Source organism: Simochromis diagramma, unplaced genomic scaffold, assembly GCF_900408965.1.
Source record: "Simochromis diagramma unplaced genomic scaffold, fSimDia1.1 OVJJ01000107.1, whole genome shotgun sequence".
NCBI lineage: Eukaryota > Metazoa > Chordata > Actinopteri > Cichliformes > Cichlidae > Simochromis > Simochromis diagramma.
Window position 1 is genome coordinate 10,103,577 of NW_024387209.1, and position 15,698 is coordinate 10,119,274.

A 15,698-nucleotide genomic window follows, 5' to 3' on the forward strand; every position below is an offset into this window, starting at 1 on the left:
AATTCCTCTTTATAATTCCACTCTGGCCATCACCAGTAGGTGGTAGGTGAAGTGTCTTGCCCAAGGACACAACGAGTGTCCGAGCCGGGGATCGAACCGGCAATCTTCTGATCACAAGGCGAACTGCCAACTCTTGAGCCACAATTGCCCTAAATAACAATAATAATAATAATTATTTGATGTAAAAAAAAGTTTATAAGAATCATTTTATTTTTTCCATAGCATTAGATTTGAATTAAACAGTTCAATCTTTCAAATAACGGACAAATATTTGTGAAATTATGATACATTTGTGAATGTATTTTAACAATCTAAATATGCATATGTACAGACAGATACATTTAAAAAACAAGAAAATGATGTTTTATTACATTTACAGTGATTTTACGTTGATTTACATTTGAAATGTAAAATCACAACCTATTTATGTATATTTAATGATATTCTAGAAGAACAGTACAAAACTGTAAAATACACAGTAACATACTTTTATATTACATTTTTTTTTACAGTGTAGTCAACCAAATGCTTTTCAGTGCAGCAGTTAGAGACTAGACTTATGTAACTCTTGGCTTCTTGCAAAAGTATTCACATTTGCAAGAAGCCACCATTTAACCACTTCACATCCACCTGTCATAGGGTTAGAGCTGGGTTTGTTTTAACCAAATGCTAAGCTGTTGAAATTTTGAGATCTTACCTTTCAAATTGAGTGTCATCTACACTTTTGGGCTAAAATTGACCCTCAACCTAGTAGATCCTAGAAATAAACATGCAGTTACTCTGTGAGCTACTAGCTTCTACCATTAACTAGCACATTAATTAACATCTCAAACCATTCAGTCTCATAACCTACTAGCCAGGCAGTCATCAGTCCTTTAACCAACAAGAGCTTTAGCCTTTCACTTAAACCACTGAGTCACCAAGCAAATATTTAAAGAGCTGTGGTACGCAAATAAAAAAAGGAGGGGAAATCCACACTTTTAATAACGGTTCTACTAGAAACTAGAGGAAAGTGTATTACAGTTTGGTTTTACATAAGAGTATTAAGCAGATGACTTTCAACACCCACACCGCACCCTACCAGCCCCACGTGTCAAAGTGAGGCCGTCCAATCCCAACATGCACAAAGGCCACACACAAACACACACACTTTTCTTTTTTACTCTAGCTTGGCAAAGACCTAAATTGTTATTATCATGATTATTTTTTCACTTAAATCGTTTCCTGTATAATCACCTTAAAGTAAAATGTCTCCTATAAAAGCAACCCGGTTTAACGCTTCACCTTAAAGCCTAAAAACTTTAAAGTCCCAACCCCCACAATAAAGAAGTAACCTCTGGTCCTCCAGCTTATTGTCACAATGACCCTGCTGTGTGACTGTCACAGTGACGACATTTGATACAAAGATAAATATACAAATGCACACACCAGCAAACACACAGACACACCCAGCCAATCCCTCACTGAGCTGTGATGTCATCTTCTTATGCAAAAGCTGATGGGTGGTTGGATGGGGGATTAACCCTAGGACTCAGGTCTCTCTCGATTTGTGTATGTGTGCATATGCGCGCATGCTTCTATGTGTGTGTGTGTGTGCAGGGATAAGTGTTGTTTGACAGGGCTGTCCGAGCCTGTAGACAGCTGGTTGTGAGAGGGATAGGCTACTCTGCACTAGCCTCCACTCATTGACTCTTAACTACTGATAATGTTTCCCACATTTCCTCTCGCAGCACATCCATTTCTCCCTACAGTGTTTATCTTCCCTAATCTAGAATTAGTTACATCACCTTAACTAATTCGTACCGTGCAACATAATTCACCTCAGTGCTAATGAAAAATACACAATGCAATGCTTGCACTATGTTCTGATTGAGGTTTCTTTATTTAATGAAAATAAATAATTAACAATTTTTAAGATTTTTTATAACTTAAAAAAAAAGTTTTGAACAGTGGCACAATTTTCATAATGTTTGTACACAACACAACATATTTGAAGTTGAACAATCAAAGTTAAATTAACCCAAAGTTGAATTTAACCTCTTAAATCCAGATGTTAAGGGGTTAAGGAAAAATATAGATTTGACTAATGAACTAATTACATTCTTATGTATCGTCCCTTTTTTAGAGAATTAAATGTAGTGCAATAATTTAATATAATCGTAATAAAATCTTTTTAAAACTTTGTCAGTGATCCTTTGATGATGACTTCCTGAAGTCTGGAACCCGTGGCCAATCAGCAGAGAAAAGGTTTCCTGCTGAGGCTTTTACTGTAGCAGTGTTTAGTTGCTGCCTGCACAATAGTCCACCTTTTTTTTTATATTTTTCAAAATCTCCTGGGTTACTTTTGTCAGCATGGTCTGGCTCATTGTTCATCTGTTGGCTGAGATGACATCCAGTTAACTTGACTGCACGTCGCTCAGTGTGTACAAGCACTGCTCAGTACACTTTTGTTTTGTCAAATCACCAACAAACACCTGTGACCTAGTGTCATAGGAAGCTATGCTCACCCCTGCATCAAGTTGTCTCTACTTTATTCAGATTATGAGTCATTTTAGATCTTTTTCCTTTTGTTTCTTCCCAGCTCTGCTGTATTTTCATCTGTCCAACAAGCTAGCATGGCTAGCTAAACATAAATGTTTTGCATCTTGCAATCAATGCAGTGACTTCCACACTTGGTGCATCCTGTGGGGTTTTTTTTGTCTTTCCCGTGGAAATGATCTTGCCAACATCTACCACTTTTGTCTTTTATGGATTTAAGGACCTGTTTCTGTTGACGAGCTCTCCAATGCTTTCTTTTTTTCTCAGCAAGAGCCGAACTGCTGATTTGACAAGTTTCTGCTCCCTTTCAGATATGTTTGTTTTCCAGTCTAAGGATAGAATATTCTCTTTGCCTTAAGAGGTCCTTCAACCTTTGCTTCAGTTCACAGAAACAACTTCCAAATGCAAATGCCACACATGGAATCATCTCTGGACCTTTAACCTGCTTAACTTGTGAAATAATACAGAAATAAGCCAGAGTCAACTCCCCAATAATATTTTAGCTCCAGAAAATAGGGCAGTTTGTATATAAATACAGCTGATGCAATATTTTTGTCCGAATCCTTAAATTAAAGCTAAACGTCGGCATTTCAGTTGCATCTGTTTCATTAAATCTGCTCTGATGGTAAACAAATATGCTGACAAAGGTCTCTTCACCTGTAAAAAAGAGCTAACTCAGAATTATTACTTAAATAACAGATGGTACAAATAGTTTATAACATCATATGGTTTTAATTGTTTTTGTACAGTAGTTGAGGTTTATGGACGAAGAGTGAATCCCGATAAAATGCTACAACAACTCTTTGCCCAGAATAACAACTGCAAGACGTGAATATGTGGATGAGTTTACAGAGCCTCCACCTTTTAATGAAAACATCAGCACCAGGTGTAGATAATGTATCAGATTATACGCTACTGTGCATAAGTCTTCTGCTACCCATCATTTCTTTATATTTTCCTTCAAATGAACTTGTATTTCTAAAGTGTTCTTGAATGATAGTTATTTCTTTGAACACTCTCCTCTTTCACTTGTTTTAAGGTCGGTCCTTGTACCTGATCATTCGCAGAGAAAACTTTTTTCGTTTAAACCACTGACCTATATGTCATTGAAGCATAAAAAACAACTAACACAAATAGAAGCGGACGGGTCATCAATGAACTCATTTTAAATGGTATGTTTGGGCTCTTTGTAAAAAGATGCTTTTCAAACACAAAGTGTTTGAAAATGCCAAATGTTACATCACGTACACTCGTACACTGTTTTAAGGAAACTAGACAAGTGTAGGACAAAAGAAGATGAACAGGACATGAATACCATCTGAAAGTCATGTCCTCATAGAATCAACATGGAAATTGCCCCATTTGCTGTTTGCCAGTGTCAAGGATAGCCTCAAGCCATTTTTGAGGAAAAGAAGGGCCAAACTTTACAAGAACTGGACCCAAAATTAGTTCAACGTGTCTTATGTTGTGATGAATCCAAGCAAATTTAAAGGTTTCAGTTGAACTTGTCATTATTATGTGTAATCAACCTAATAGTGTAAGTGTAAGTGCCTACAGTCATCGATAAAACACACCGGACAAAAAAGCCCGAACAAAAAGCAGCCACTTGCTCCAAAGCAAGCAAGTGATATTGGGGATCTTCTCAATGATAGAATGATGAGCGCAGCAAAGTATTGTCAGATTTTCATCGACCAAACAATACATGTAAAAAACATCTGATTGGCAACAGCTTTAATAAACACACAATGGAACATGATGGGTCATGGATTGGCCTCCCCAGAGCCCCTATCTTAACATTAAGCAGAGTGGCGTCATCATGACAGACAACAAACCAAAAACAGCCAACATCCAAAGATAAGCTTTGAATGTTCTTCAAGAGACCTATTCCTGAAGACTACTTAAAGAAAGCTAGCTTAAAATAGTTCAGACTATGTTGAAGAATAAAGGCGCTCATACCAAATATTTGACATTTTCAACTTGTTGTTTTATGCATACTCTGTTTTTGCCTTATTCTGTATTTTCATTTATGTTTGCTAATATTTCAGTAAATCACTCTACTTATTTTCCCATTTTCCTGCCAAAAGATACATTTTATAGGTTGTTCAAAACAACCTAGTTCATAGGTACAGTTTTGATGCCACTGAATATTTACAGTTTTGTTGTGATGCTAGCTGAAGCGATGAAGCTAACATTAGCTTGCCATTGTAGCACCACAGTTATGATGAAGAAATAAAGTTCCCATATTAAGTGTGGACATGTAGACAATGTTGTAATACTATGTTTGTATGAATACAATCTTCCACTAATAACCAGTACTCGAGTTAGAAACAGTAACTGCTAGCTTGTTGCGTAGCTAAACTGCATTAACACCAGCAACATATGTAAGTATCCTTATATGCCTACACAAATGGGCTAAACTAAGTTAAACTAAACTATTGGTTAAACTAAGCTTTACAAAACTCCTGTAATTTGTAGCACGATCAAGTAGGCAGTGTTGGATTTGTTGTGTGTGTTAATAATTAGAAAATTATTGAATATTTCTATCCTTATTAATGAGTGGTGTAGTGTTTGTCCCGTTGACAGCTTGTATTTGTGTTCAACGGTAATAGTTAAGTCATCCTATTTTTGTTTTTATTGTACTATGTATCCTATACAGTAACTGTCTACTGGGGCTCCAGTTCTTATATTACTGTGTTACCTAATCTCTATTTTTTTCCCTAATATCACAAAATATTCCATCATTTGGGATTAAGTTGTATTACTTTTATCTCTGCCACAACTTATTTCACTTATTACTACAGAGTTATTAAAATAGCACATACCCCTGCTTGTGTGTATATCCTCTGTGTTAGCACTTTGTCCAACAAGATGATACTGATTGAGTCTGGAGCCATCCTCTGCCACCACCACAGATTCTTTAGCTCCCTCAGTCCAAGTGTAGACGACTTCTGACACAGGATAGGCATCTGAGAGACAGACAGGAAAGATTATTCTGATTTAAGTGTTTTGCTCTTAATATGATGACATTCAAAGCGGAAGTGAAACCCTGTTTGTTTACAGCAGAGTAGATTATTAACATATTAGAGTAAGTTACAACCCTGTCATCACTCATTATGTGTAGCTCCCCGTGTGTGGAGCTGATGCAGAGCCTCTCTAGCACTTTTTGATTAGACTGCAGGCTTGAGGCCAAGAGCAAAATGTGTGTGTGTGCGTGTGTGTGTGTGTGTGTGTGTGTGTGTGGGGGGGGGGGGCAGATTTTTTAGTCTATTTTTGTTTAAACCACACTTCTGGGTCAGGGGTGAGCTTCCCTGTCAGCAGCCGGACCCAGACGGAGTCAGATTAACCAAAATGTGTTGCATCACACTTGTGATGAAAACAGGGAGCAAACCATGTAACATCTCTGGCTATTACACTGATTCATGTTGAATACTGCAGCATAGCTGGACATTGATCTATCATGGCCCTCTTTTAACACCCCCCCCCCCCAAAAAAAAACAAAAACAAAAAAAAAACACAAAACAAAAAAAACTAACAACAACTTTGAGGAGGAGAAAATGGCGAAAGGAAAAGAAAGAAAACAAAAACTTAATCATGGTCATGTCAAGATTTGGAAAAGATTGGCGAATACTATGGAAAGCATTTGAGAAGCAGAAAGTTTAAGGTGGGAGACAGGGAGAGGAATTATCTGCAGAGAGGAAAAATAATGAGGGAGGAGGGCCCAATTACACTAGACGCCTTCATTTTGCATTTATTCTTTACTTTTGATGCTTTCCAAAGGCTGCATATTTCATACTGGGGACAGAAAGCAGTGATTAGTTCTTTGGCAGTGATAAACAACTTTTAAAGAGGCGTGCACGGTGAAATTGGTGCAGCCAAGTGTTGTTCCCTCATCAAGAGATTTCTGGAGGCATGAAAAAGACAATTATGCACATTAAATCTATTAATACAACACAAGAAGAGCTGAAATTCCATTAAAACAACTTATTATGCTGACTATCACAAACACAACTGAAAGCCTGGCTTGTTCTTGCGTAACAGTAGGCCGGCAGATCACATCTTGACCCGAGTATTTCCATTCTAGGTGTTCACTTGGCAGATGGGTAGTGCTCCAGACTGTATGTAGTGTTTAAAATTGGGCATTGTCAGGCCAAAGGCTGAGACCTTTAATTGGAGGGTAGTTAGATTGCGATAAGGGATTACTGGTGAATTTCATTAGGCAGAGGAAAAGCTAAACACTTTGGCAGGAAACACAGTGCACCTCTGCCAACTTCTAAACACTTTACGCTTAACGCTTTGCTGCTCTTTCCTTATGGGTGAAGCAAAAGCAGCTACAGCTCAGTCGGAGTCATAAATTACTGCAGTTCCACACACTCTAAGTGCAGCTGTCTGAATTATTAAAGAAAGTAAAAGCAGACGATTTCAAAAGGCAAAGTGTGTTTTCCCTTACAAGTTACTGACAAATCAATATTCAGTAGGGCATACACGTCAAATAAAAGCAATACTTGCCGCATACTGTAGTAACTGAGCATTTAAAGGTTGAGGAGCATGTTAATTCCATCAATTATGTTACTTAAGTTTATTTCTGGTGAAAACTAGTTGAAAATTCTCTGTAGCTGGATGCACAGGCTAGGCAGATATTAGCAGCTCAGGCGTGGTGAGTTATCATACATGTAGGCTTTCTGTCTCATAAAGAGCTCCTTTATGGTTGTTTTAAAAAGATACTTGAATTGTTATGGAGTTAGCTAGCTAGATGTTTAACCTATTGGTTCTCACTGTCAGCTAGCCCATTTGTGCTGTCGTTGACTGTTTCAGCTATCACCTGCAGTACATATAAGGTATATAAGCAATACTATGCAAGAGCCTTGAGCAACCCTTTGTTCTACATATTTAGCTAGGGAAATGGGAAATAGGTGCAGCAATTTCTTGAAATGTACAGTATACAGCTTATAAGGTCTAAACAAGTTTGAAAGTCCACAGCTGACATCACCACCTTTATTCTTCAATATAGCCTAAAGTTCCTTAGACAAGATTTCTTGTAATTTCTTCAGGTAGTCTTCAGAAATAGTTCTCCAGGCTTCTCTGCTGCCTTTTCTTCTGTTCTCTGTCATGACGATCTCTGGGGAGGCCAATCCATCCTGATAGTGTTCTATTGTGTGTTCATCTATCCAATTATGCTGTTACTGCATTGACAGTGTGTTTGCGATCATTGTCATGCTGAAAACTGAAGCTGCTGCCAAACAGAAGCTTTCCAGGTGGTATAGCATGGTGGATCAAAATCTGATGGAACTGTTCTGTTCGCAATTGCATCAATTTTGGAAACATCCCCAACACCACTGCCTGAAATACAGCTCCAAACCATGAAAGAGGCTCCACCATGTTTTACAGATGATTGTAGACATGCACTGAGGTTAACTCTATCCTGTCAGAGTATAGCATCAAGTCAGTTAAACTTATGGGGATAAAGATCTGGTCAGTTAAGAGGGAGAGGGGGGTGTTAATCAGTTTAAATTGCTTTGGTGTTAATGAAATGAACCACTGGTGCACCAAAGCGGCAACAATGACACAACCCCCATACGGGAATGATTTTACAGCTTGAGGCTACTGGCATTTTTTCCCTCCTCCTTCTTTCTGACTGTTCACTAGTTTTTGATTTGACTAGGGTCGATTTCTCTATTGGTAGCATGAGATGATACCTGGACCCTACAGAGGTTGCACAGGTAGACAGGAAAGAACAATCCTAGTCATGAACGACCTTCACCATCAAATGACCACCCAATTACCTACTTTTTCTAAACATGAACGTTCCTCTCTGGCATTGTAGCCACCAAGCTGAGTAGGCACATGAGCCAACACATAAGCACAAGTCAGAAAGGCATTAGAAATACAAACAGAGGGCAAAAAGCACTAGCTCCTTGTTGATAGAGCAGTACAACCGGCCTCTAACATGAGGCAGACCAACTTGAGCACCAACTTGAATCTCATCTCTCCAGAATATTTTCATCTCGTTTATTTGCTGATGAAAGGGTCAGTACTTTTCATCATAGGTTTTTTTTCTCGTGCATTAGTTTTTAGTTCGTTATTGCCTTGTTTTGGTCTGAAAAAAGGTCCTTGATGAAAACTATACCGGAAATTATTGGTTAACAAGATTATCACTGCTCGTGTAAATCATCTCTCTTTGTATTTGTTGCAACAATAAAAAAAGACTTTGATTTGCCATTAGGACCTGGCTGATCCTATTTCCATGTCTAACATAATTGATTGAATAATGAATTAAGTCGCTAATGTGTAAATGTACTTTGGCAGCACACCCATGGATCCTGAGATCTGCATGCTTTACTTTACTTTGAGTGCTCTGATTTCCATTGACCAGCACTGGTGCTGAAATGTGGAACAAGGCTGATATTTAGCCTAGTCGATTTTTCCAATTTGATGCCTCCCCTTATTTGGTGTGAGATTTATTTGCACCATATGGGCTTATGTGAGACCTGGCACCAACAAAAAGGAAGGAATTGTTTTACCGCCTATATCTAGACAAGTATAGCAACATGTAGTCAGAAACTGTCGTGACTACAAAATATTGCTTGCGAAGTGTAATTATAGGTGTTTGAGTAAATGACAAGTAACATCATTTGAATGGTGGTGGCAGTCCAGAGGTCAGGGTCAAACTTTGGCTCAACAGGCTGTCATTACAGAGTAGGCGAAGTTGAGCTCTGATTGGTGGGATTACAGAAATAATACAGAGGTTCATATCTTAGAATATATAAAGGCTCAAAGAAGGAGAACAATCATAAAATGATTCACTGCCATTCAGTGGGATCATTGTGGGTTGAAGGGAAGGCAGGCTAAGTCGTTAGACCACGCTTGATTGTTTTTCCCACCGCTCTGGGGCTCAGGTTTTGTGCACCTCACATCATCATCTGCATTTTTATGCCCCGTTTCATGGAACGAGGAATTTCTAAACACCCGCCTATCCATAAACACCAGCTTTGCAAAGTTCCAAATGACTGGCCTTTTTTTCTATCACAGAGCCGTCAATTATGGTAATCACACAGCAATTTTGCAGAAAGTAGTTTTCTTTGGCAATTGTTCTTCTGTCTCTGTTGCCCTTGGTGCAGATGCTATATGACTGTCAGAACTGTCTTGCTTTTTTAGTCAGTTCATCATGGATCTTTTTATAGCTCTATTGTTTTTAATGGTCTCCAGTATATAATTCTGCAGACTTGTTTAAACTGTTTTGAAGTCATATAGTGCTGGTGAACTTAACTGAATTGAGAAGTACTACATAAAAAAATAGACTATAAGCCCACTGATTACTGATTAGTATTACTCCTCTTAGTGTATATCCTCAGTGTATACTTGAGAACTGTAGAGCTTAAGGCCGTACAGAAGATAAATTAGTAGGTCAGAGTAAGGGATTAGTTACCCTTTACCCAGGACGACTTAGTGTACAGTAAACCTCCATGCTTTAATAGCATGACAAATCATTACAATGTTACAAAGGGAGAGGATATAGAGGCCTATAGAAAATAGGTTTAAGATTTTCATGAATATGACCCAGGACTGTGCTTGTCATGCATTAATCCAATTGGAAAATACTGATTGAAGTTTTTGCTATTTGCTTTACAAAGCAAAATACTTACAGGTTTTATCAGGTAAAAATGACTCAGTTGAAATCTAGACTTTTTACGACAAGCAAAGGTAAAGCTTTAGGTTACTGAGATATCTAATATCCACCTACTGCACTCTGTTACAGATAAAACCAGATAGCAAGATGACAAGATCAAGTGAAAGCTAGTTTGCGAGCTGGTGATGGCTTTAACTAAAGCTTCTGGTAGCTGCAACTGAAAACAAACCGAGAGAACATTGGTTCGTTGATGATTAGCTCATTAAAATGAATGTGATGGTAAAAACAGGAAACATCAGAAACTTTATTTTTTTAGATCTAGCAATGCATTGTGTAGTTATAATGACATGGAACGATGAAAGAGCACCTTTGCCTGTTGTTATTGCACACTGACACCGTTTACCTGTGGGGTAATGCAGGGGGAGAGGTTAGATTTTGCCATGGGAAAGCCCAGCAGCTTCCATAATTGGATTGCAATCCGTTGTGCTTCTTTTACGTGGTGAATGTGGGCGGGCTGCATCTCACTGACAATCCAGGAGTCTCATCCTTTTAGTGCAACAGGCTCCTTAGGTGTGGCATTTGGCCAGCTCTGTCTTTAAATACCCACAGGGCCACTCAAGTTTCTATATGCGTCCTTGCTGGGAGGGCACACAGACAAGGCGTCAAGTTAAGAGGGCATTGGGGACAACCCTTCCAATCATTAACCTAATTAAGCGTAGGAGGACTTCGGTAATCTCTTCCCTTCTGAAGTTTTTAATAGTCGATACAGAGCCATAAATATAGACTCAGAAAGCTAAAACATAAAGTTTAGGTACATCTTTAGTAGGTCTTCAGCTATGTAACTGATATGCTTGAGTCTTTTCACTGACTTTGACTTTTCTTGATTTGATGTTCTAACAAACTGCTAAACAGCTGTAGTATAGCATTTAGCTTATTATAGCTAAATAATAATTACATATAGGGTGCAGTGCAAATGTCTAGAGCCATCCCTCATTTCTTTACACACACACACACACACACACATATACACATATATATATATATATATATATATTATCACGGTTCGGTTCAGTTTGATATTTTTTCGATACAAAGAAATGTTCATGCCTTTTTAATTTGTCATTTATTAAAATTATAAATATATATTTCAACTCAAAAGTACAGTTTTTAAATTTAATGTTGCTGAAACAACAAAGTAATTTTGTAATTTCATCTTTGGAAAAGAGAGTTTATTACAGAGAAATGGCTCTTTCCAAAATAAAAGCTATACTATACGCTTCTTCTGGGCTATATTCTCACCAGCATATTAAACATATCAGGTCCCCATAAGGAGAATCATGTGCTAACGGCTGTCTAAAGGTCTGCTAGATGATGTTAATGCAGCACTACGGACAATACCTACAACCACGATTACCGACACTAACAAGCTGATGGCAGCAGTGATCAGTGAGATGCTTGGCTACAAGTTGAACAGCCACAAGGGGCAGTACCCTCCATGGAGAAGGAGGCTAGAGGGCAAGATCAAAGTAGCACGGAGGGAGGTTAGCCAACTAACGGAGTTGCAGAAAGGTGCGACAAAGAAGGTGCATAAGAAATACAGCAAGCTGTCCATACCTGAGGCCTTGGAAACTGCCAAGCAAAGACTCACAGCCTTGGCCAGCCGCTTGAGGAGGTACACCAGAGAGATAGAAGGCAGGAGAATAAACCAGCTGTTCTCCACAGAACCAGCAAAGGTGTACTCTCAGTGGCAAGGGAAGAATAATAATAAGAGAACAGCACCACCAAGGCTGGAGACGGAGCAATACTGGAAGAGCATATGGGAGAAGGACGCAACCCATAACGGCAATGCTCAGTTGCTAGTGGATCTGAGGGCAGACCATAGCGACCTCCCTGAACAGGGTCCAGTAACCATCACAGTGGCAGATATCCAAGAAAGGGTTTCCAGTATGAAGAGTTGGACAGCACCAGGGCCCGACATGGTTCACGCCTACTGGCTAAAGAAGCTGACTGCACTCCACGAGCGTCTGGCAGCACAAATGAACCAGCTGCTAGTTAACGAGAGACACCCGGAATGGCTAACCGAAGGTCGGACGGTCCTGATCCCCAAGGACCCCAAGAAGGGACCGGTCCCCTCCAACTACCGACCAATAACCTGCCTCAGTACCACATGGAAGCTCCTGTCAGGCATCATATCGGCTAAGATGAACAGGCACATGGGTCAATACATGAGTGGGACACAGAAAGGAATTGGCAAGAATACCAGAGGCGCAAAACACCAGCTACTGGTAGACAGAACAGTCAGCCGAGACTGCAAGACCAGACTGACCAACCTGTGCACTGCCTGGATTGATTACAAGAAGGCCTATGACTCAATGCCCCACAGCTGGATACTGGAATGCCTAGAATTGTACAAGATCAATGGGACCCTAAGAGCCTTCATCAGGAACTCAATGGGGATGTGGCATACAACACTAGAGGCCAACTCCAAGCCCATAGCACAAGTCACCATCAAGAACGTACATGTTTTTAAGAACAGGCTCAAGACCCACCTTTTTAATTTAGCTTTTACTTAACGTTTATTTATTTTATGCTTATTTATTCTATCCTGTTATTCTATTATTAATTTAGACTTTACCTAATATTTATTGATTTTATTATTATTCATTTTTTAATCTTCTTACTCTATTTATATTTATATTGTATCCTGTTCTTATTTATTTTATCATTTTACCCTGTATATATCCTATTGTGTCATATCTCCAGTGTTTCCTCAGAGGGCGCTCTGAGGAAACCGGGGCTGTGATCGACCGTGGCTGCTGGGTCTCTGGGGGTCCTCTCAGCCTGGCTGGGGGGCTCCTTTGCCTCCCTCCTGCTGTGTGCCCAGCCTGGAGGCTGCGGTCTGTGACCGGCTCCCGGTGCAGACGGCTCCCTGTTATAGTGTTTCCTCACTTGGCTCATGCGAGCCCAGCCCAATTTTTACTCTTTAAGTGTGCGCATGTGTGTATGTGTGTGTGTGTGTGGGGGGGGGGGGGGGGGGGGATATGTGTGTATTCACATCATTTATGTTAATGAGAGTGTGGGGAGTGAGTTGGAGGGTGGGGTGGGCTGCTTTTAACTATGTAAAGCACTTTGTGCTACATTTTTTTTGTATGAAAAGTGCTTTATAAATAAAGATTGATTGATTGATTGATTGATTGATTGAAGTGCGGGATCTACCAAGGAGATGCTCTGTCCCCACTGCTGTTCTGCATAGGCCTGAACCCCCTCAGTGAGATCATTAACAAGACTGGCTACGGATACCGACTACGGAATGGAGCAGTTGTCAACCACCTCCTGTACATGGATGACATCAAGCTGTATGCCAAGAGTGAACGAGACATCGATTCACTGATCCACACTACCAGGCTATACAGCAATGACATTGGAATGTCGTTCGGACTGGAGAAGTGTAGTCGGATGGTAACAAAGAGAGGGAAGGTAGTCAGAACTGAGGGGATTGAACTACCAGAAGGCAACATTGCAGACATAGAGGACAGTTACAAGTACCTGGGGATCCCGCAGGTGAATGGGAACCATGAAGAGGCCGCTAGAAAAGCTGCAACCACCAAGTACCTGCAGAGGGTCAGGCAAGTCCTGAGGAGTCAGCTGAATGGTAAGAACAAGATCCGGGCCATCAACACGTACGCCCTGCCCGTGATCAGGTACCCTGCTGGGGTAATAGGCTGGCCAAAGGAGGAGATAGAAGCCACTGACATAAAGACAAGAAAGCTCCTTACCATGCATGGAGGGTTTCACCCCAAGTCCAGCACCCTGAGGCTGTACGCTAAGCGGAAGGAAGGGGGCCGGGGACTGGTGAGTGTCAGCACCACAGTCCAGGATGAGACAACGAACATCCAAGAATACATTGGGAAGATGGCCCCAACTGACCGAGTGCTCAGTGAATACCTCAGGCAGCAGAAACCCAAAAAAGAGGAGGGAGACGAGGAACCATCATGGAAGGACAGGCCCCTGCACGGTATGTACCACCGGCAGATAGAGGAGGTGGCTGATATCCAGAAATCCTACCAGTGGCTGGACAAAGCTGGACTGAAAGACAGCACAGAGGCACTAATCATGGCAGCACAAGAACAAGCTCTGAGCACAAGATCCATAGAGGCTGGGGTCTATCACACCAGGCAAGACCCCAGGTGCAGGCTGTGTAAAGATGCCCCAGAGACAATCCAGCACATAACAGCAGGGTGCAAGATGCTAGCAGGCAAGGCATACATGGAACGCCATAACCAAGTGGCCGGCATAGTGTACAGGAACATCTGTGCCGAGTATAACCTGGAAGTCCCGAGGTCAAAATGGGAGATGCCCCCAAGGGTGGTGGAGAATGACCGAGCTAAGATCCTGTGGGACTTCCAGATACAGACGGACAAAATGGTGGTGGCTAACCAACCGGACATAGTGGTGGTAGACAAACAGAAGAAGACGGCCGTAGTGATCGATGTAGCGGTTCCGAATGACAGCAATATCAGGAAGAAGGAACACGAGAAGCTGGAGAAATACCAAGGGCTCAGAGAAGAGCTCGAGAGGATGTGGAGGGTGAAGGTAACGGTGGTCCCCGTGGTAATCGGAGCACTAGGTGCGGTGACTCCCAAGCTAGGCGAGTGGCTCCAGCAGATCCCGGGAATAACATCGGAGATCTCTGTCCAGAAGAGCGCAGTCCTGGGAACAGCTAAGATACTGCGCAGGACCCTCAAGCTCCCAGGCCTCTGGTAGAGGACCCGAGCTTGAAGGATAAACCGCCCGCAGGGGCGTGCTGGGTGTTTTATATATATATATATATATATATATATATATATATATATATATATATTTGCAGCTCCCTTCTGCCGTATTTTGCGGCAAAATTATCCACACCCACCGCCGCGCTATGAATTGTGGGATATAAGGGACCACGAAGCGTGCACCGGACCACGCTTGATATTTGGGGGAATCGACGGGGCATTTGGAGTATGCATTTGAAGTACACTTCGAATTGGGACAGCCGTCGTCGCGTGGCGGTGACGTAATCGCACTTAAAATGCGGACTTCAAGCGTGCAGACCCTGAATTGGGACACAGCCTACGAATTTGGACAGCCTTCCGCGCGTCGCTGTGACGTAATCGGTCTACAAATGCGGCCTCAGGAGGATGCAGCCCATGAATTTGGTCTGTCTCGCTAGCTTGCCCTGCGCTCAGTGAATCTGCATTCGACTACTCCGCCAAGGCTGCACTGTCGAGCGCAGATCCACTGAGCGCTCAGCACAGACAGCATCGTCAGAAGAAAAGTTGATGAAATAAATTTAAAATTTTGTAATGTTCGATACATATGCGTACCGAACCGAAAGCACTGTATCAAACGGTTCAATATCGATACGAATGTATAGATATATATATCAAAGTCAATATTTGGAAAGACCATTATTATTTTTAAACATATCCTGAGCTTTCTTAAGAACGTCTTCTTCTAATGTCTTTGAGGACATCCTTAAGAATAGCTCTCCAGGCTT

General features: G+C 41.0%; 1 protein-coding gene across 2 annotated transcripts in view; it reads right to left on the reverse strand.

Annotated features, from left to right (window-relative positions):
• The window catches only part of LOC120746323 (gamma-aminobutyric acid receptor subunit alpha-5-like), a 46,761-nt gene that overhangs the window by 15,232 nt on the left and 15,831 nt on the right, over nucleotides 1-15,698 (reverse strand). For both annotated transcript variants that reach the window (XM_040051770.1, XM_040051771.1), the window contains exon 7: nucleotides 5,361-5,504. In XM_040051770.1, coding sequence (XP_039907704.1) covers nucleotides 5,361-5,504 — 144 coding nt within the window. The remainder of the gene's footprint in view (nucleotides 1-5,360; nucleotides 5,505-15,698) is intronic.